Genomic DNA, 23492 nt, shown 5'->3' on the forward strand with positions numbered 1-23492 from the left:
AAATTTTCTTACATTGTCTCACACATGAATTGGGGGGGGGGGGGGACACCTGGGAAAGTTATAACTATAACTTTCCATCCATCCCTCTCCAAATACAGAGAGGAAAATCCCAGTGAGAAAATCAAGAGAGAGCAGTCGTCTGAGAGAGGAGACAAGGAAGCAATGGCTCACCAGAAACCAGAAACCAATCCTACTGGGGTCTTGACTTCCTACCTCCAAAAGTGTGGGAAGATAAGTTTCTGCTGTTTAAGGCATTCCGTGTAGTATTTTGTTATGGCAGTCCAGCCGACTAGCACACTTACCTATTTGTTAAGCACCTTGTTAGGCAACAAGAATACAAATTTGAGTAAAGCAGAGCTCTTTTTCTCTCAGCTAATGGGGATAAGGGAAATAGAGAATGGGACATATGAACTGAGGTGCTCTGATGATAACCTCAGGGAAAAGTTAGAAGTTTTAACCACAAAGGTAACTTATACACTGAAGCTTTTAGAAAATAGTTTGGGAGAGGAAGAAATGGAGTAGTTTAGACTGGAAAAGCAATGATATGAGCAAAGTTAAAGATACAGGCAATTGCATTTGTGTTTAGAAACTGACTGTCCATTCCAAATAGTTAGAAAATGAGGTGGTGATGCAAGATGTAGGAATGTGCACGGAAGCAGCAAAAGGGCCTCAGAAATCAGCAGGGCACATTCATTCCTGGTCCTGCATGTAAAGATGTCTCCAGCCTATGAGCTACAGGTCAGGGGACATTCACAGTCATTTCCCTTGTCACCATTATTTAAAGTTTGAGGACATAAAACTTTCCAAAGGGAATGTATTGTATATGGAATAGAATGCACAAGACTGAATTTTTACAATAAAAGATAAAAGAGTTTTATACTGATTTAAAATTTAAAAATTAAGAAGCAGATACACATTAAAGAAGGAAATTCATTTTATTAATAAGTAAGGTTACAGAATGATGCTACGTTTAATGAGGATAATTTTGTAAACAAATTTCAGGTGTATCTTGGGAAACTGAAGTTACAATCTAGATAATGATCCTTATTTTTTCATTATTTTTTCCAATGTTCCATTGTGTGGTTTACCTACACTATGCTTATACACAGAATTGCCTCAAGAAAGAGTAATTCAATTAGGGGATTCTATGCAAGAGAATCCTTTCTCCACCACAGAGTAGATAGCTCATCAGTAATTGAATTGGTGCTATCTCCCCTTTCCTTAAATCCCTGCCACATTTTTCTAGAACGATTCAGATACCACTGTACCAGCAAGGACATGGGCAGATGACACACTTGTATAAGAAAATTGTATTTATTCCTAACAAGTTTTAAATATCGTAGGAACAATCATAGTAATAAAGTGAGTTTGAGTTGGTTTGACTTCTTTCTTAGGATACCAATTTATTTTTTAAAAGAAACTTTAATGTCCTCAATCAAGAAATAATTGTAATGGCAAAGCATTCAATGAGCCGGAGGAATCCTGAGGTAGTTCCAGCTAACAATTGCGTGCAATAATAACCTGTTGCTCTGTCCTCATGCCCTCCCCATTATCCTTCTTTTCTAACAATCCCAAGTCCCTCAAAATACACCATCTACCAGTTGCTCCAGGAAAAAATCTTTGTACTTTGTCTCTTACATCCACATCATCCATAAATCCTGCTTCTTCTACTTCCAAAATATATTGTGACCCGGGCTATCCTTCTCCACTACCACCCGAGTTCAATGATCCCCTCTCAGCTAGACTTCAATGCTCTGGTGTGTTCACCGTAAGTCATTCTCTATGGAAAAGCCAGATCATCATGCTTAAAGGCTTAACTTCTATCTCTCTTTATAAAAAGTACATTATATATTATAACTTTAATAAGTATTAAGATGTAGAAAAATAGAGCATTATCTATACAGCTATTTTCTCTTTTCAAACAACTCTCCCATTTTCTGTACCCCATCTATCCTTTATTTCATATTTATTTTACTAATGCACCTGTTTTTTTCTACTTCATGTATTTCTAAGCCACAAATGCTACTATTGCATTTTTTTTTAAATGCAAAACCTTAAGTTTAAAAGTCAAACTTTAAGTTTGGCTTAAATGGTAATACTATATATTGTATTTACTATTTTAAAACATCATTATGCTTAATATCTATTCAAATTTGTTTTTACTTCTATATAATATTCCATAATAAACCATATTTCATTTATCCTTTTTCCTATTGATGTATATCTAAATAATTTATAGGTTTGGTTTATTGTTATTTTTAAACATACTATCCTACAGTATTGTTTTTTACATGTTTTGTACATGACTCTTACCATTTATTTTTGAGAGTTAACTCTTAAGTATACCTCTAGAACAAGTTTCCAAGCAATAGAGAATTTCGTCTTCCAAGTTGGTCTTAGAGAACTGACTGAGTGATTATTTGCAGTGATTCAGTTTTTACAGTACTTATAGGTTAGTATAGTTAGAGGACCACCAGAGGTATTGCCTTTTAGAGAGACTGTCTCACAACTTTGTCATCTGATGGGATTAACAATGATAGCCAGTATCACAGGTTTTATTCAGCAAAAGGTTCAGAAAGGGCCACATCAACTCCACTGTTAGCCAAATGGCTCCACTGTTAGCCAACTCCACTTTTAGCAAAAAGCCAGCTTTGTGCTTTTTGTACAAAGCCAAAAGCACAGAATGAAGAAACCTGGGCAGTATATGTCCCATGATGTTCTTAGATTCAGAGATGGCTCTAATGAGACAGTGGTGTCTCCCCAAGAGTAGACAGTGCATGGAGAAAAATATTAGCATCAATTTACACATGAGATGTAAAACAGTTTGAACATCGATTTAGATATGAGTTTTTAACAAGTGAATTCAAAGCTGAAAATTATATTAAAAACACTTCATGCTTAGAGAAAAGTAATTTGCTTTATTTTATGAATAAATTTTATGAATTTCAACAAGGATATATAATAGATATAATTACACAAACTAGAAAATAGGATATTTACATCCAAACATCACTCTATTAATGGGCAGTTTAAATATATTCAATAAAATAAAATTTAGATTGTTATGGACCTCTACATATGGGTATCACAACAGAGAAAGTAAAGACAATGATTCTGTTTGCCCATTCAGTGATTCACAAAGATTTACATAACAATCCCCACAATTGATCTCAAAAACAGAGAAATGTTATATTTTCCATGAACACAAACTGGGAAATTCTATTGGTTATGCTTTATATAATGTTGCTTGAGGCAATCAACATAGGAAATATAATCAAGATTCATAATTGCACAAATTTGCAAGGACTTACATTTCTTATCACAAATTACACTACTGTCATAACTCACAAAGAAGTAATTGTAGTATTTTATGAACTTCTTACTGTCTAGAATTGCAAATTGTTTAGCTAATCCATATAAACTTTTTGGCTGCAAATCCTCAACGTCATAGGTTTGAGTCAGGATATATTCCAGTTTCCAGTTGGCGTCTCCCTTTAGATTTGCATCTGTCAGATTCAGATAATACTGAAGCATATCCTAAAATTAAAGACAGTATCAAACTTGGTTCATTTTTTTGGCACATAAAGCACTGCACAATATGAAGAGTGCTTATTAAGATTTATATGACATCTTTAAAGTTGTTGACATTAAAATTGGTTTTAAAGAAAAAGAACCTCAATAAAATCTGTCATCACTTTTTTAATTTTAGAAATTATAAAAGGATGTAACAGTAAATAAACCAAAATATAAAGAGAGATGTACAAAATAAACACCCTTCAATTCATACAATTCGAAGGTGACTACTGCTAACAGCTGTGTGTAGATCAATAATGTGCTAGAGGCTGCTCAAGCCAGCTCACAAAAGCTGACTGAAGTGTTCAGAAATATTGGAAGTCAGATGATGTCACTTTAGTAGCTTGAAATTGTCCATGACAGGTATATTTCTATCTTGGAAATCAGCAAACACTACAAATCAAGGCACTATTTTCCCCAATGAACCAATAGCTAAATATTTATCAGCACTGCTGTGTACATGTGTTGTTCTATATTTTATGTACAAAACAAAGATAAATATTTAGGAAATATGTGTCCCTGTTGCTTTCTCAAAAAAATGGAGTCATACTATATAAACTATAATTTTGTACTTTTAAAATTATTTAGAGCTATTTAAGGGGAATCATTCCATGTGAGTATACACACACACATATACACTTATACACACTCATACACATCCATATATCTATATAATATATGTATATATATTCTTATATAAGTTCTATATATATCATATATATATTCATCTATATACAAGCATAGACATGCATGGGTGTGTGTGTGTGTGTATATATATATATAGCTGAGGTTCAAATCCAAAAGCAGGCAACTAACAGTTGTGAAAGAATTTATTTGAACAAGTTTATCAATTGTTTTATTCCCCACTTAATGTTTATGGATGAAACCAGATTTTTATTGCCCTATTTCCTTGTTAGTCTAGGGAATAACAGAGTCATCTCTTATATAAATTTATTTAGAAAACATGCAATTATATAAATAATTCCTTTAACTGTAGAAAAATCTTCCAAATTATATTTGTAGAAAGAGGCAGTTACCCAAGCTAAAGTACCTGTAACCTAAATGGCCAGCCTTTTGGTGCTATATTTTCTAAAGCATAGAGTCATGAATATGCTCCAGAGAACTCTTTCTGAAAAGCAATTGTCCAGTTTGATTTTTTTTTCTTTATAAAAGATTTGATGAAAACATGTATTGAGCACTTAGTATGAGTCAAGCATCTCTCTAGATGTTTTACATAGATTTGTTTGTGGAATCCTCACAGCTACTCAATAAATTTATCCTATTTTAATTCCCACTTCAGGGAGAAATAGACTAGGATAGAAAGAAGTTCACTAATACAGCCCAAGAGAAGAATATGATCCCAGAGGCTATACCCCTTAATAGTTATGCTTTGGAAAAGAGTAATTAATATGGCTTAGCAAAAAAATTCCATTTGTATCCAAGTACATAAATAAGGCACCATCCAATGAAATCTTCATCTAAATAAGTGTGAAATCCTTAGAGGGCAGATACAGTTCCCCAAGGCTAACCTCACCGGCCCACACTTAGAAAGTGCTGACAGACATTCCAAACATAAAAAGGATGAACATCATGAGATTGCAGCATAAAATACATCTCACAAGGCTGTGCTGAAACACATCCAACTAAAATTAAAAAAAAAAAAAAACTGCAAAGACATGCATAAATATGGGGTCAGCTCTAAATCATGCCAACTTACCAATAATGTATAATCACAAGTCTTATACTGAAATAGTCGGACACCAGGATTATTGGTTTCTTTTTCTAAAACACCCTTTACTGGTGTAACAGCAGGAGCCACAAACAAAGAATTTACTGGACTTCCTGGAGAAAAAAAATAAGTAAATTTTCTTTTAAATTGAGTTCAACTATATTAAAAGTAGGAATAGCTTCCAGATTAAGAGATTAACAGACATAACAGCCAAATATTGATGAATCCTGACTTGAAACAATTATGGAAACACTTTTGAGAAAGTAGGAAAATGCATAATATCAATACCAAAGAATTACTGTTGGTAATATGATTATATAATTGTAGTTATATAAATTGTGGTTATATAAATTATCTATATATTTTTGCAATGAATTCAGAAGTATGTAGGGCTGATATAAGATCTGATGTTTGAAGATTCACTTTTTGGTACTTCATTTTTAAATACTAAAGTATACATATGCACATACATACAAACATACATACATATGTGTATGTATTCATGTATGTATGTATAGATATATATTTCAGATATATATATAAAAAGCAAACGTGGCAAAATCTTGATAGATGTTGAATATGAATCATGAAATGATTAATACATATGTCTGTTGTATCATTTTCTCTACCATTATATATAAAATTTTTATAATAAAAATGTTCAGGTCTATCATAGGAATACACAAAAAAATTTTTTAACTCATTCATTCTGTTGCCTCTACCTAAAACCATATTCCAATAATTACATACTAAGAATTTGACCAAAGTGTCACCTGTTTTATTATCTGTTAAAAGAGTAAATTTTTTTCTGAGTTAAAAAATTTCCCAAATGCTGGAAAATGGTCATTTTTATCAAGCCAATTCATTTTAGATGAGAGGTATTTGAAAACTGTTCCCCAATCACGAAAGAAAATGCATTGATCTTCCTCAAATCTAGCATTAAATACGAATTCTGATGTTTTAACTCTCAGCTACTGCTAGAGCTCTTCCCTTTTCTTTTCTTTTACTGCTGAATAGGTGAGAATAGCAGTTAAGCACCTACAGGTAAGAGCTATGTATATTTTAAGTCATTGTGTAAATTGTCTCTGCTTTCTAAATTCTGTAAAAGACAAAACATGTCATATAAAAAGAAACTTGAGGTAAATAACAAACAGTAATATCTCTCTAAACTCAAGGATCTGAAAGAAAATTGGAGTGAGCTAAGCATTTCAGGAGTTTTATGTGGACGCCAAACAAATGATGCTCTCTGTGCATTTAATGGGAGCTTATAGTGCAGAAATCCAATTACCTGCCTAGTCTTTTGATTTGGACACTCATCAAATATCCATTTAAGTAAATTCAGAAAAGGACAGTGCTGACATATTTTTTATCAAAGGTTCTGAGTTCCTGAATCAGTAAATTTACTGAATATTCATTGCTTTGATCCAGTTATCTTGTACAGGTGAGATGTAGCCAGGTGCAGCTGTGCATGCCTGGAATTCCAATGGTTCCAGAGGCTGAGGCAGGAGGATCACAAAGTCAGCCTCAGCAACTTAATAATCCGTAAGCAATTTAGCAAGACCTTGTCTCAAAATAAAAAATAAAAAGCACCTTCAGTTCAATTCCTGGAACCAAATTAAAACAAAACAAACAAAAAAACCCAGAATGTCACACTACCTTTTTTATCAGAAAGAACCATAATGCTATCTCTGTGAGTATGTCCATAGAATTGTCCTGCAATGATATTGCTATATCTTCTAAAAATGTCTATCAATTTCTCATTGTAGTATTGTCTCACTGCTGTGATGCCCCTAGAAAAAGGCAGATATCCCACTGGAATATGTGCAATGATGTACACCTGGAAAAAATATAAGAAAGGCCTCATGAGATTCTTTTTGCACATTTATCATAACTAAACATTTGGATATGCAAGAGTGAAAGTATATTAATTAAAATTCAGAAAGCAAATATGCCAACTCTCTTTTTTATGACAAAAGGAGAGATAAAACTATTAAGGTCACTACATCTGCACTTGTCTCATTTATACTCCACTGTTGATGATATATGGTAACTATGACCTTGATCATAATGTTTTAAATCTTCAAATTTTAATATCATCCTTCATACCTGTGTCTGGACAAGTTCAATAAAGAAACAAATTTAGCCTTTTGTTTCTCCCTGATGATTTGACTTTATGGGATCTACCTTTTCTTTATTTTGCTGAGAGCTTTTCAGAGTATCTTCTAGCCATTCAAATTGACTTGCTGGGTCAGTCTTGTTCAGGGTCACGACATTTGGACCATAGTACAAGTTTGTGTTTAGACTGATGATCCTAAGGTTTGGATTATTTGTAACTTTCTGTGAATAAAAGCCACCTGTAAAAACAATTTAAAAAATACATCTTAGAAATACGGACACATATATATGCAGACTTTGTGAAAGCAAATTCTGAAGATTTACAATGCAGTCAGGAAGCTTGGACTTGCCTCTCCCTCTTTAAATAACAATCAGATTTAACAAACGTTTATTGAAAACCTGGTATGTGCCAGACTCGATGTGTCCATACTGAGGAAATGACAGTTGTAGACAATATTCAGATGAAAAAAGTAATTAAATGTTTGGGCATTAAGCAATAAGGCTAAATTTTATAAAAGAAAGATTTATTTATCAACCCCTACTTCAATAGGATGAAGGAGTTAAAATGAAAGATGGTGAAATATAAAATCTAAAGAATGAGAATATACAAAGATCTTGCTAGGGACCACAGAGGAAAAAAATGTCAGATAAACCAGAGCTGTTACGGACCCCAGTGGAGGAGAAGCTTAAAGGTTTGATCCCATTCAGGCCTCTGATCTACTGGCTATCCACACCCAAGGGTCTGTTGCTTCCAGAGTTAGGTACTAAGGGCTTGGGCCTAATTTCCTTACCCACTCACAAGCTTTCAATGACTGATCCCTACCTCTTTAATTTCTTCTTATCTATAGCCAGAACACTTTATGATTTTTACTATGGTAGTAGCCAGGTTGTTTTTAAAAGCTGTCCCTTATTTCCTAGTACTAGAAGATGAGAAACAGCTCTCACTTGGAGCTCTTAAGATGATAAAGCTTAAAGTCTTTCAAATCATTTTTGCTTTTAAGACTTTTACCAAGGGCCTGGGGAGATAGCTCAGTTGGTAGAGTGCTTGCCTCACAAGCACAAGGCCCTGGATTCAATCCCTAGCACCACAAAAAAAAAAAGACTTTCACTGAAAGCCTTTTATGATTTTCAACTTTAGTCTTTTTTTTTTTTAGAATATTCATTTATTTATATGCAGTACTGAGACTCGAACCCAGTAGCTCACACATGTGAGGCAAGCGCTCTACTCCTGAGCCACAACCCCAGCTCTCAACATTAATCTTTAAGTGGAAGTTGGATAAACATGGTTGGAGTGGATATACAACTCATATGGCTCTTTCTTAGGACCAGCATTCCATGTCAGCTTATTTTTGCCCTCCTTTCACTGCACTGAGTTGAGCCCTTTTATAATCCAGAACGTCTCTTTAGGATTCTTGATTGTTCCTTATGGCTCTTTCAACATGCACAAGCTCTCTGAAGGTGTTTCAGTTTGGGGGTATAGGACTAGATACAGTTCCCTAGATGACTCTGGTCCATGACCTAATTCTAAGCTAATAGAGCTCAAAGTCATACATCCTGTGATTTGTTGAGCATTAGCAAAAAAAAATAGTGGCAGAAGGTTTAAAGAAAATAGTGAAAAAGAGACTTCGAACTGAGAGAAGTCCACCATTAAGTTAATAATTGTCTCAAAAGTTTAAAAAACTAAAAGTTTAGTTTAACAGATCACCACTCCAGCGAAGCTCAGAAAATATCAGGGTTTACATCCTTATGTGTTGGGAGTCAGTGAAGAAGGGGCCTTCAAGAAAACACCAGAAAGGCTTTACCAGGCACTGGCTCCACGTGACTTTTCCAAGCAACTTGAGGTTCATGTGAAAAACTTCGTTATTCTCACTTTGCTAGTTGCTAGTTCTGTAAGATTGTGCTTGCTGGCTAAATGTTAGGGTCCTTTCTCTCTTCTCAATTTTCCAAATTGAAAACATATACTTTATTTATATTCCAATTTTAAATTCAGCTTTAGCTTCTTGTGGACCATACTAATTGAGAGTGGAAAGAAAGGGAGAGAGCTTCCTTATGATTAACAGGTTCACAGTGTGTGTCACATGGCAATGTAACTACTCACCATCCCTGGCTTATCCAAGCAAACACTCAAGACTTAATACTACGCAACATGAGTAAAAAAGGAGACAAAATGGGGATCCTTCTTCACTTACCTTTCCTTAAAGTACTAATAGCTTCTTCATCTAGCCATGGTTTCCAGAGGTTGGCCACTGCATTGTACACTTTACTGGTGACTATAGGCAGCTGATCCTGGCCACAAACAATATAATCCACCATTGAAACTTTGAAGATATTAATTAATTAATTAAACTTTAAAGGATTAATTAATTTATATATTATTTGAGTGCTGATTACCATGTGGGGCATCTGTAGACACAAGACTGAACTCTAGACAGATTTCATCTTCAAGGAATTGCTAACTTAGTTGGGGGAAGGAGGGCAAAATGTAATAAACTATGAGACATTGTCCTACCACAGAGGTCCTGGGAGCAGAGAAGCAGAGACAGTCAAGTCAGGGAGGAGAGCAAAGAGAGCGATCACGTTCAGTCTTAGGTGACTTCATCAGGTTGACAAGAAAGGCCACCCAAACAAAAGAAATGGCCCAGACACGGACCCAAAAGCACAGTGGGCAGTGCCACGAACAGAGAAAAGCTCCTGTTTTCATGTGGTCAGGGTATAGCATGGACGTGGGAGTGTGCTCATGAAACAGCTACTGAAGACAGGTCGGAGCTGACATGCAGGACCTGGTCTAGCATACCGTGGGAACTGGAAGAACATGATTTAAGAATTTAACAAGTCCTCCAAATGCTACAATTACTATGGAGTTTCTGAACTCATTGAATAAAGATTTTCAACCACAAGCTTTTGACTTGAAGAAGTGTCTTTATGGCCATCTAAGTTATAAATCAACATGTTTTGATTTTTTAAATAATACTTTATAAAATATAAAGCATTTTCATCAAAAAGTGTCCTTGTATTATACCAATTTTATTACATTATCATAAAGTACCTTTGTTTTCATGAAATTTTATTAATAGTGACAGAAACTCTAGGAAGAAAGAACTTTTAAAAATGCTAAATAAAACCCCACAAATCATCTGTGAAACTGGACAATAATTTCTACTTTAAAGAAATATGAAAAACTAAAGCCCTTTTCTTAACTCATCATTTCCCCACATCTACAGGCTAAATAAAACTATATCTTAGAGGAGTTTCTCTGTCAACATTGATCAATAGGGGAGTTAAAGGGGATTGAGAGGGAGAGAAGGGGGATGAGATAAGGGGAAAATAATGGAATGAATCTGACCTAACTTTCCAATGCTCATATATGAATACACTAGAGTGAATCTCACCATTATGTATATCCACAAGACCCTAATTTTTTTAAAAAAAGAGGAGTGGAGTAAAGGAAAGGGAATAGTGGGAAAGAGATGGTAAGTATCAGTAATATGCTTAACTAGAGCATATTATATTCCATGCATTTATAATTATGTCAAAATGAACCTACTGTATATATAACTATGATGAACCAATACAAAAATAATCAAAATCTTGTTTTTTTTTTTTTTGTTGTTGTTGTTGTTTTTTCAGGTTAATTCAGGACATGTAACAATCCATCCTTCAGGATCCACAGGGGATTGGTTTCAGGATTCCCCTAAAATCTTGGGGATGCTCAAGTCCTATATATAAAATGGAATATAATTTGCATAAAACCTATACATTCCCATGTATACTTTAAATCATATCCAGACTACTTATAATACCTAATCCATTCTAAATGTCATGTAAATAGCCATTATGCTATGCTGTCCAGTGAATAATGGCAAGAAAAAGGCATGCACATGTTCGGTACAAAAGTAGTTTTTGAAAATATTTTCTGAGAATTGGTTTAATATGAGGATGCAGAGCTATATTTACATAGGACTGTATATAAAAATCATTCTAGATTTTGGTATTTTAAATATGAGAAATATGAGCACCAGAGAAACTGAATAGTTTATCCTGGCAGTTGATAAGTCCCAGAGGAGGTTTTTAATCCCCAGGACTTCCCACCGTCACTCTTAGGTCCAGTTGTCTCTTGAACCTTGCAACCTTCTCAATTCTTTTGGGTTTTGACTGCCCACTACAGAGAAATGAAGCATAACAGCAAGTGATAAGCTTGGTAGCACCAGTCTTGCCAGTGTGGGGTAAATGGGGACCACAATCAGACAGTAACAGGAAGGATCCATGCAAGTTTATGGAGCTATGGTGATCTGTATGGGATCTTAATGGAAAACTCACACTTTTCAAATTTATTTATTCTTTATATTCTTCAAAATTAGATCCCAGATGTCAGTCTTTAGGAAAGTGTGTTGAGGAGCTTTCCTGTGACATTTGACATTTCTAAAACTGTGAGGTAGAAAGATGGCAACTGTACAAAGAAAAAAATCATAAGCTAGGAGTTGTGCATATAACTCAGTGACAAAACATAGGCTTGGGACATGAGAGGCTCTGAGTTCAACAACCCTCCCTGTCCCCCCCCCCAAAAAAAAAGCTAGAAAGAAAAAGAATGAACTATTTAAGGTGTGGATGCACCCCATTTATCTTAGCTGTACATATAATAGAATAAGTTTTGTAAGTTAAAATCTATATCTTTGGATTATTTTAAGTTTGATTTGATGAAAAGAAGAGAAAAATAAAGATAAAATGAAACAAATCTTCAAAGGAGTCAGAAAAAATTGCATCCTGTGCCACTCCTCTGTGCTACAAAAACCACCACCACACTTATGTCCCAGGAAGCAAGATGTTTTCTTTTCGTATGTATCACTAATTCTCATAAAAACTTTGCAAGGCAAGTATTATCGCTCCTATTTGCAAATGAGTGACCTAGTGATGAGGGATATTATGGGAATTATGCAAAGTCAAGCTCTTAGAAGCAGGGCAGGATAGAGATTTAAATTTTAGTGAATATTATCTGAACTCCCTATTTTACAATGTGCCTGTCACCTAAGGCATATAAAAACAATGCATGTAACCTTGGGCTTCTGGACATTGTTTATCCCCAAGCTCTTGCACCGTGTAGTTTTAACATCCCAATAGTAATAATAGTTGACTGCTGGCTGAGAGGCTGGTTCACAAAGACTCACATGCTGTTAGCTCAAGCTTGCAGGCCAAAGCCAAGAAGTCACTTGAAACTGAAGCTTGTCCTAGAGTATAACTTTTCAAAATCACTCTACTGAGGTTAGTTTAGCTAAATTAATCAAGACTACCACTCACCATCCATTTGACGCAGATGGAAAAGATATTCTAAGTAAAGGGGGTAAAGTGGACAAAGTAAATATTATATTTAGGAAATACTGGTTGTGGCAGTCTGGCAAAAGCAAGGGATGCATGAAAGGATGTTGCTCCAAATAGACACAGGACTAGGGTAAAAAGATCCAGAACGTGGGATCTGCCACTAAGTGCTTGTGAGCACTTGGAAAAGCAACTCCACATTTCTGAGCCTCAGTTTTCTCATCTGTATAAATGGAGGGCTGATCCAGACCAGGGACAGCACACGGTTCTATAAAGGGAAGGATGGTATATCCACCAGGCTTATCTATATGGCATCTATGATAACTATTCTGTTCTGCTGTTATAGTACAAAATCACCCACAGACAATTAAAAAAAAAAAAAAAAGAATGGAAACACAGTGTGTTCCAATAAAATTTTATTTATGAAATAAATGCAATTGCAATGAACAAAGTTTGAATCACAGGCCACAGTTTGCCAAACCCTGGACTACACAGTAATCTCAGAGATCTCTTGCATCTATACAAATCTACAGTTCTACAATACTACAACCAGGACCTTGTAACCACAACTGGTACCAGCTGCTATGCACAGGTACCTTAACAAATAGTCATTCTGAGTGGTTGGGGCCAGGGCTACATCAGACAATAATATTCTGAACACAGTTTCTGCTGTGAATCACATCTTAATTAGATAAAATGGATTTGAACATAGACTCCCTCTTTGGTTATTATAGCATTTTATGTTTTATTTTTGTTTTGTTTTTAATCACAATCAGAGATTGCAGACCTTTGTATGCCTAATAGAAATTCTGGAAAATTAATGTCAACATTAATTTTCTTTTCTAACTCTGCCATGGGAATGCAAATGAATAAGAAAGTTATTGAAAAAAAAGGAGAATCTAGAGAATATTGTAAAGGAAAACAGGAGTTAATCATCTACAAACTGGGTAATTTGCTTCTGAAAAACTCAGTATTGATATAACTTTTTATGAATTATTTAAAATATTCTCTTAAAGTTCCCAAAGCATTTGTCTTGCTTTCTTTTGATGATTATCACAAAGGATAAATTCTGCTTCCATAAGACCTATTCCTGTGCCCTACTCCTAGCTAGCAATCACCATAATTTTGAAACTAATGATGGGAAAAATCCTCTAAATATTTCTGGAAATTGATGTCACATTTACCTGTGGCCAGTAGTCATGATTGCCCAAGGCAGGGAAAACCTGGAGATTTGGAAAGAGACTCTGGACGGTCATTGTCATGTTAGTGATCACCTTAATAACAGTGTCTGTTGAGAGTTCAGGTACTGGAACATGAGGTGGACTATCCCTGAAAAGGAGAAGGAGTGGTAAAGAACAAAATCTACTTTTACTAAGAGTCACTAGACTGAGGCACAATACCTTGCAGACTTCCACTTTCAAATAGCAGATCACAGTTAAAGAGTTGATGCCAGGTGAGGTGCAAGGTGGCATGCACCTGAATCCCATCTACTCGGGAAACTAGAACAAGATCACTTAAGCCAGGAACTCAAGCCTACTAGAGCAACACAGAAAGATACCATCTCAAAAAAACAAAACAAAACGGGGAGTTGATAAACTCTTCACATACCTCTCCCCCACAGAGAATTCTATAAAAAGAAAACTAACAAAAATATAATGTGAGAGGGAAAAAAAAAAAAAAAAAACTACAGTATCTGTAAAGCAGATTCTGGAGCCAAATGGCCTAGATATGTACACTTGGACAAAGTATTTAGATGCCAGTGCCTTCATTTTCTTAACTGTAAAATAAGAATAATAATGATATCTATGGTAAAAATCAAATAAGTTTCAATGTATAAACTAATCAAAACAGTCCCAAGCACAAAGCAAACACACTACAAGGATTATCCAAGGTCATTCATTATTCAAGGTACTAGAAATCTAGGCCTCTTCACTCTGTTATGATGGATGGAACTAGTTAATTGTCCCAGCAGAAAATGAGACTTGACAAAATTATCATTGCATGCTAACTCCCATGTTGCCTTTTGTCCTTGATTATTTAATCAAGACCAATAATCACATTAATTAATACCTTAAAATATTCATGCAAGAGTGCTGTTTATGGAGTCATAATTTAGCACTGACATATTTCTAAAGTATGTATTGTAAAATGGAAAACAGGACTTCAAAAATAGTTCTTATCTCAGGCTGGGGATATACCTCAGTTGGTAAAGTGTTTGCCTCGCAAGCACAAGGCCCTGGGTTCAATCCCCAGTACTGCAAAAAAAAAAAAAAAAAAAAAAAAAAAATAGTTCTTATCTCACAGTGTTGATTAACTTGATCTAGTATTTTTTAACTTAAATGGTTCTTAAAACCTATTTATTCTTCTTATGGAAGTCAATATTCACATGAAGCTTAGGATACTATAAATAAGTACTAAGGAATTAATGATATCTATATGCTCACTTACCCTGTCCATATCATGAAAGATGCTTCTTGTCCTGAGTTCTTAATAAAATCAAATGCTGACAAAATAAGTTGATATGGAGAATCACATAGGACATCTCCAAAAGGGCCAGGGTTGGAGGCATTTGCGCCTTTGGATGAAGAGCACACTTTGGTGTGGTCATCTGTGATGTGGTAACTAGGGTCTAAGTGTAAATCAGTCACATGCCAAAACTGTCCTGTTGATCAGAAAAGAAATACTGATAAATACTTCTCTTTTGGAATTCCCACACAAATATTCATGCTAAGACTAGAAACATGAGAAAAAGTTTTAATAATTTAAATGTTCTTACATCATGAAGTAAATATAATACTTCCCTGTGAGAAGATGAATATTCAAAGGACAGCAAGAAAAATATACAACTTACATATATCAGAACTAATGAGTTTATTAGCACAACTACCTAACAAAGACTATGTAATGAATATGAGTTTGCATAATGAAATTTTAGGGGACATCCTTCTGGAAGGTCAATGATAATATCATACTGCGTCTTAATAGCATGTCTCCTTAAAGAATTTAAGGTTGGGGAAATTATTTACATTCATCTTGCAAAAAAGTTGACGCACAAATATGTGGTTTCTCAGGGTCGCACAAGTAGATAGACTGCAGAATCAAGAAAAGTATACCTCAGTAAATTTTTTATATAACCTTGCTTTTCAACATTAAAGGAAAGAGCATAAATCTTAAACTGTAGACTTATGCTCCAAACAGAAATTCCCATAGGTTCTTAAAAGCTATTTAATAGAGGTACACCTTCTATTATATATTTGTGCAAAGCATTTATAGTATTATAGGAAGCAGCAGTTAAAGACAATGCTCCCATTGGATTTTCAGGGAGAAGCCAAATCCATTTGATAGCATTCCTGCTTGGAAATCATCATAAGAAAGATTACTTCATTGAAGGACATATAAGAACAAACAGTCACAGTGGTTACCTTTCTTTATTAAGTTTATTATGTGCTAGGCACTATGATAAGTAATTTAAATATACTAAGTTATTTCATTCTCAAAAGTATTCTATTAAATAGGAAATCATGTACTAGAAATTTGCTCATGTACACAAAGCTAATCTGAAACCGTATTTGAAGGACCCCCAACCTTGCTTCTACATAATTAATGTGTAAATTCAGTGACTTTTCTGCTTTCTTATGTATTATTTTTAACTTGTTTTAACATTGAGAGTTTTTTTTTTAATACTTTCTTATAGGTTTACATGATTAAGAGGCACCTTTAATGGCCATGATTTCCCCCAATGTGGCTAAATATAAAAACCTTCACGATAACAACTGATTTCTAGAGTTGCAAAAGAAAATGTTTTCTTTATTTTGATTTAGTCTCTATACTTATTTACTGAGCATATTCCATGCACTTTTTTCTCATATTATCTTTAACTTTGCTTTTAAAATGACTTTCAAAATAAATTTTCAACACATACACGCGAACATAGGGTTTTGGAGTTCACTATGATTCCAATTAATTTAGGTCAGAAACACAACAGAAGTGACATAATAGCATGTACTAAACCAGAAGCAAACAAGAATGTAAACTTTTATTTATGCAAACATAATGAAACCCAAAGCTGGAAAAATAAAGTGAAAAATTGATCTTTTAAGGTGGAAAAGATGAGTAATCTTTTTGGTTGCTTCTCGCCAATGCTGTTATAATTTCATAACAAATTCACAACTCAGAAGTGCCAGACGACAGACTTAGATGAACATAGACATGAAATAGTCCTTATGGTCAATTACTCAGTACTTAGTCACCATTTGTGAAAACATCTGCTGAGTAATTTATTTTATTCCATAATGCAGAAAATACCTTACCCTATATTTCCAGATTTACTTTATCCTGTACATAGAGATGACAAAGAACTCACAATCATCCTAGAGGTTGCCTTTCCTTGAGCACCTCATTCTTGTGTAAACATATATTTGTATTATTTGGAGAACATTAAGGTAGAGCAAACTGTACACAAGTTGGAGTGCTGTGGTGGAGAGCTAGAACACCAGTCAGACCACCTGACTTCTAGCACAACCTCCACCACCTACTAATCTAGTTGAGTGATCTTGGCTGGTTTCATTTGTAAAGTGGGAATAATAATAGTGCCTGCTGTGAGGGCAGAGTGACTTGGCAGAAGTAAAGCCCTTAGGAGGCACATGGCACCTAGTAAGCTCCACCTTTAGTTTGACTGTTACTACTTTATAATTCCAAACCTGGAATTTGAAATTGAACTTGCCTGTTTGCAAGCAAGTTAAAACTTATGGAGTACTAACTGTTTCTCTCATGTTTATGCTTTTTAACATTTTACATGTATTAATTCATTATTCTCCATTTTACCAATAGGGTACTAAAGTATACAGAGATTAAATCCAAGTCACAGATCTTACAGAACAGAGCTAAGACATGAATTCAGGAATCCCACCCTTCAGCACCGCACACATTGCCTCCCTGTGTGTGTTCAGTCAAACATCCTCTCACTTGCCTCACAAGAAAATAGGTAATAGCATCTGAGATACTGTGAAGATTAAGGCCAAGGAGATAATGAATTTATTAAATTTGTGTAACCCAAGACTTGAAATGCATTAAGGGAACATCCTTTCGATTTAATCAAGTGTCTGGCTTATATACCTCCAGCATCTAGAATATGTTTGACCAACCCCAGTTCTCAACAAATATTCTTTGTATCTGATGACATTTTAGGTCAGGGCCAATTTGGGGATTTATTCAAGATCACATGATGATTTAGTAATGAAATCTGAACCGAGCCAGACTCTCCAGACTCCACTGCTCTTTCTACTACATGGCATTGCCAGACAGATAAATGAGGGGCTAATTATTTAGATTCACTAAACAATGTCTTTAAATAGACGCCAAGAACAGATCTCTTACAAATTCTTAACCTGAGATTTATGCTTCTGGAGACCTCACATCCCACCCCTAATAAAATTGCATTTAAAATGTGTTCTGTATATGCAGGCATGCTTGTGTGTGTGTGTGTGTGTGTGTGTGTGTGTGTGTGTGTGTGTGTGTGTATCTGTCTGTCTAAAACATGGATTTGGCCTGTGGCAGAGCCCACACACACTCCAATCCAGGTTCCCTGAATCAAAGTCCAGATTCTTCACACCACTATTACTTTCTTGTTCTATAATGTTTATAATAAAATTGCAAAAATTATGTGTATGTGTATGTGTGTGTGTGTTCAACATACCTAGAAAAATGCTCAAAATCATACCAGAAAGTCTTTTGTCAAAGAAAATGTTACCATTTATTCTAAAGAACCCACTGAACCTTAGCTCAGAGTTTGGACACGTGGTCATTGTTTATAAGTCAGTTCCTCTGTAACTAAACACGGCAACAGGGCCCCAGTCTGCTGAATCAAAAGAATTGGTGCCAAACACACCCAGGTGAAGCTTCCCAGAGCTGCTGTGCTTGGATGACCTGGACTCAGCAGAGCAGAAACCAAGACTGTGAATTTAGTACTACAAACACAAAACAAGCAGGAGACAGGCATGGTGGAAATTGTTCAGGAAGTTCATGCAATGGGGGCTCAGAGGTGGAAGGAGGACACATGGTCACATCAAGTGGAAAACATGTAAAATACTATATGCACAGTGAAACCCTAAGTCAACACTTCTCTGGCCTTTGGATTCCAGTTACCTCTTCCTTTCCTCTGCAGCTTCTTCCAAAACAAGGAGAAGTGAAGAGAAGCTTCATAGCATGTCCAGAAAGTTTTTCTTGGAAATCTTGGGCATCAATCATTAAAACCAAAAGGTGAGCCCTGCACAGTGACCCACACCTGTAATCTCAGAGGCTTGGAGGCTGAGGCAGGAGGATCTCCAGTTCAAAGCCAGCCTTGGCCAAAGCAAGGTGCTAAGCAACTCAGTGAGGCCCTGTCTCTAAATAAAATATAAAATAGGGCTGGGGGTGTGGCTCAGGGGTCGAATGCCCCTAAGTTCAATCCCTGGTACAAAAAACAAACAAACAAACAAACAAACAAAAAAACACCAAAGGAGAATTTACCATTGGTAGGGTTCAACCTGAGACATTTTATCTCAAAATCCCAAACAGCCACATAGTTAACATAACACAACTCCAACTATAATCAAAGCTGAAGTCATCATCATACATCAACATTTTGGGGACGATTTCTGGCTATGACTGACATTTGTCAATCAGAGAAAACGATTTACAGTTCTTAACTTCAAACTGCCTGACAGCAGAGTCAAGCACTTGGCTCTGGGACAAAGAGAAGGCACTTCCCCCAGAACCAGAGTGTTCCTGAAGTTCTGTGCGTGAGTGGAGAGAGCAAACAAGAGTGGCACAGAGAGAAGGGGGAGGACCGGATGTTGAGCACTAAGGCTGCTACTGAGTCTCAGGGACTGCTAACCCCAAAACAGAACACCTGCCTATTTTTTTCCCCAACAGAGCAATTATTTTTAAAGGGAGTCAGGGAGGTCAGGCTCCTTGATGTTTGAAACTGAGGACTCAGAAAGCATTGTAAAATCTCTCACCCTTTATTTAGTCTAGACCAGTGATTCTTAAACCTTAGGGTCATCAGAATCACCTAGATAGTTTGTTGAACACTGTTGAGCCCCATCGTAGCTGTTTCAGTTTCAGTAGGTCTGGCGTGAGGCTGAAATTTTACATTTCTAAAACGGTGAGGTGCTGCTGCTGCTGCTGCTGCTGCTGGTCGGGGACCACACTTTGAGAAATCTGCTGTAACAGGCACCTTATTCAGTGTTGGAAAAGAATAAAACTGGGCCCGCAGCAGGAAGCCTGTGGGCATCTGGTGAAATGACAGGCCAAGCGCTTCTCTGGTAGACCAAGCAAGGGGTGTGCAGCACCAAGAGGGTAGTGTCTCTCTGGCTGAGAGCGTGACAGAAAAAGCCACGAACCTCACTGAGCTGGACAGACGGTACTCTGTGTCCGACTGAAACGTGTGCCCCTGAGAGGAGGGGGACACTGCAGGGCCTCCTCCGCTCTGGGCTGTTCAGGGACGCTAGGAGGACAGACGCCCCGCTGCCGGTGACTTTTGCAGCCTTCCCTGGAGCCGAGCAACCAAGACGCAGGATGTAAACAAATGCCCTGCGGGCGGAACCCGACGCGCCAGTAGGAGCGCCTCCGCCGGCGCGGGCATTTCCCCGCCAGCCCCGGCTCGCCGGCCCGGGACCTGGCTCCCGATTTCTGCCGCCCTGCCCTGCGCTGCCCTTGTGCGCCCCGCGGCCGGGTCAGCGCTGTCGGGCCAGCCGGGGTTGCCTGCGCCTCGCCGAGGCGCTCGGCCGCCCCGCCTTTTTTCCCAACTTTGCGCGGGCCCTTCGGCCCAGCGCCCTCCGCAGCTCCCGGACGACTCACCCACCGCCGCAGCGGGACACCCGCCGCCAGTGGGCAGCCCGAAGCCCGGGCGGCCGTACCAGGCGGCCGTCAGGCAGTAGAGGAATGCGCCCAGCAGCGCCATGGCGGGCCGCGGACCCGGGAGGCTCGGGCTGTCGTGTCTTGCGGCTCCACTGGGACCAGCAGGCCTGGGGGTGGGGAGGAGGCAGAAGAGGGCGCGGGTGTAGACGCCCAGCCGATCACGTGCATAGGCTAATGCCCAGCGAGTCGGTTTGCCTGACCTTCAGCTGCTGTGTAGTGATTATGTGCGTCTTGTTTCTTAGCGTCAGTGACTGGACTGGGAAAGAATGCTCTTGGGCCAGTCCCACACACGTCGTCTTCCTTAAATGCCATCAGGCCGTAAATAGGCGCCTTAGCAAAGGCCTTTCAGAGAGCCCTGAAGTGTACTTTGATCATCTAGGCCAGCAGAAGTTTGGGATAGCGCAGTAGATCTCAAAATGCAGTTTCTGGATCAGCAGTATGAGTAGTAGCTCCTGAGAAGTCTGGTTAGAGATGCAAATTTCCAGGCCCCACCCCGGACTTAATGAATTAGGGACTCTGGGAATAGAGTCCAGCAAAGCGTGTTTTCACAAGCCTTCCAGGTAATAATTGTCTATGATGCTTGAAAAACACTGCTCAAAGATTCTAGGTTGGATTGTTTTATTTACTTTTTATTTTTATATTTTATTTTGCAAGTGACAACATTGTCTCTGAATCGTGCTGTCTGCATTCTGGAGCTGTATGGAAAGTATGGACAGAGGCAGTTGATCTTACATTTCCAAGGACTTTTTAAAGACACTTTGGCAAAGAAGTCAGAATCTGCCAACTGTGCAGAGGCATACATCCTCTTACCATTTTTGAGGGTGCTGGTCTCTCTAAGAAAATGCTGATAGTTTATAAGTCATGAAATTTCTTTGGATAGGAAAATACTTTCAGAATTACTAACCTCATAAAAGATATTGTACAGTGTGTTTGTTTCCCACCAGAGAAAACCTTATTTTGTATCCTGTGTGATTTAATGGAAGTGTATCTCAAAGAGTCTTGAAATGGGAACCAGGGCACCTCATTATTCTGTTTCAAGTTTGGTCAGGGTAGCCCAAACCCAGCTTCAGCTTCCAGAAGATTCAAAAAGCAGTGCAAGAACCAGTGTACTTCCCAGTGACAAAATGGTCCTTGCAGTTTCTCAGTTTTCATCCTATAGAGCATGGGGGGACATGGAGCAGGGGGAAAAATGGTGAGCTTGTGAGAGAACAGCTTTAAGATTAGCAAAATACCTAGTTTCTAGTTCAAACATTTTGAAAGATAGGAAAAAGACAAATTGTAAACACATTTATTTTTGCTCATTTTTCTCCAAATTTCAATACACTTGAAGCAAATTGGTTATGAAATAGTTCAGTTAGTAAACTTGTGAAAGAAGGGCAGAAGCTTCTGGTAACTCACTGTCAGTAGCATGACTGGGCTTCAAAAAGCAACTTTTAAACTAATTTATATCTTTGAGACAGAATTTCAGAAATGTTCTTCCCAGGCCTGTTGGTCAAATTACCTTTGGTCTTTTCCTTTCTTTTAACTATGTTAAGTGGAAGGGGGGCAGGCAACGAACCAGAGAAGTTAGCACATTGACAGATTACTATCAGAGATAGAATTTGGCTTGAAGAAAAAGAATTTGCAACTATCCTATAAAAAATTAGGAAGAAAAAATATCTGTTAATGATCTTTCTAGAAATATGCATGTGATCTACTACTGCCACACTGATCTTTACCCATGGTGACATGGTGACCATTTAGGCTAACCCCAACATCTTTCCATACTTCCCTCTGTTGGAAATTAAAAGCAATAGAATGTGATTGCCCTCATCATAAGAGTTGAAGGGAATTCTCCATCTTTGGTGTTGTACCTTTAATAATAAGCCAGAATCCATGTTCCTAGAGCACAAACTGAAATCACCAGGAATCAGTAACTCTTACCAGAAGTAAAGACCATGGTTGTCAGGGTAATTGGAGCAAACACCCTCTCAATGTTCAGTTTCATGTTTTTCAAGACAGCAGTAGACTCTGTAGGACTGGAAACCTTAGCTAGATTATCTTGACAGTAATCATTATGCAATCAAATGTTAAATCCTAAAGCTGTACCTTATATTTTTGTAACATATGCCAGAGTAAAATACACGTTGAGCATCTCTACTCCTAAAATCCAAAATACTCCAAAGTCCCATACATTTTGAGCACTGACATGACACCACAAATGAAAAACTCCACAACTGACTCATGTGATAGTTACCAGTCAAAATAGGTCCATGAAAAATATTGCATAAAAATACCCATAGCCTCTATGTTAAAGGTATATATAAAACAACCAATTTTGTGTTTAAACTTGGGTTCCATCCCCAAGACATCTCGTTATGTATATGTGAATATTCTAAAATCCACAAATCCAACATATTTCTGCTCCTGAGCATCAGATAAGGGATACTCAATCTGTAATACCACAGTCAGATAATAGTATCAATATGGTGAATTGTGTAAGTTAAAGGAAGTTTCTATCTATAAGCTAATTGGACCTTGAATTAACATGAAAACTTACTGAAATCACTAGATTGATTAAAAATGAATATGGCATATTTTCTTAAAAAGTATTTACCTCTGTCTGCCCCATTACCACAGGAGCTAACAGTGAACAGATTATGTAAGGAACACTCAGAGAAAATAAAATCTTGGATTTTTTTTTTTTTCAGAAGAAAAGCTCACAGAAATATTAATTTTTAGGATTGCAATGTTGAATGTCGCAAAGTTTGTAGTTTTCAGTAGCTTCATGAGCCATGAGAACTTGAACATGCAAAGCTAATCTTCCGTTTCCTCAATAGTAAAGTAAAAGAAATACTTGCCTTACTTTCTTCACATTTTGGATTGA

The 23492-nt window shown here is 36.9% G+C and overlaps 1 protein-coding gene across 2 annotated transcripts; it reads right to left on the reverse strand.

Annotated features, from left to right (window-relative positions):
- Positions 1–2898: 2898 nt before the first annotated feature.
- Positions 2899–20964, reverse strand: SMPDL3A (sphingomyelin phosphodiesterase acid like 3A). Of its 2 annotated transcripts, none has more exons than XM_079147609.1 (8): positions 20827–20964; positions 15176–15389; positions 13912–14056; positions 9607–9703; positions 7487–7656; positions 6959–7139; positions 5291–5415; positions 2899–3537 (listed from the first exon to the last, which is right to left on the reverse strand). In XM_079147609.1, the coding sequence occupies exons 1-8, from the start codon at positions 20936–20938 to the stop codon at positions 3220–3222; spliced, it is 1362 nt and encodes a 453-aa protein (XP_079003735.1). In that variant the 5' UTR covers positions 20939–20964; the 3' UTR covers positions 2899–3219. The 2 variants fall into 2 exon arrangements, with proteins under 2 accessions (XP_079003735.1, XP_079003736.1); XM_079147610.1 differs by lacking the exon at positions 20827–20964 and adding an exon at positions 20567–20818.
- Positions 20965–23492: the final 2528 nt, after the last annotated feature.

This window comes from Sciurus vulgaris, assembly GCF_902686455.1.
Source record: "Sciurus vulgaris genome assembly, chromosome: 7".
Taxonomy (NCBI): Eukaryota; Metazoa; Chordata; class Mammalia; order Rodentia; family Sciuridae; genus Sciurus; species Sciurus vulgaris.

Bases quoted from the DNA above. Each gene is read 5' to 3' on its own strand.
- SMPDL3A (XM_079147609.1), bottom strand. From the start codon at position 20,938: ATGGCATTTAAGGAAGACGACGTGTGTGGGACTGGCCCAAGAGCATTC. The intron at 9,704-13,911 runs GTAAATGTGACA...GTTTGTGGCCAG, and splicing joins ATCATGACTACTGGCCACAG to GATCAGCTGCCTATAGTCAC. The intron at 3,538-5,290 runs GTAAGTTGGCAT...CTTTAATTTTAG, and splicing joins CTTGTGATTATACATTATTG to GATATGCTTCAGTATTATCT.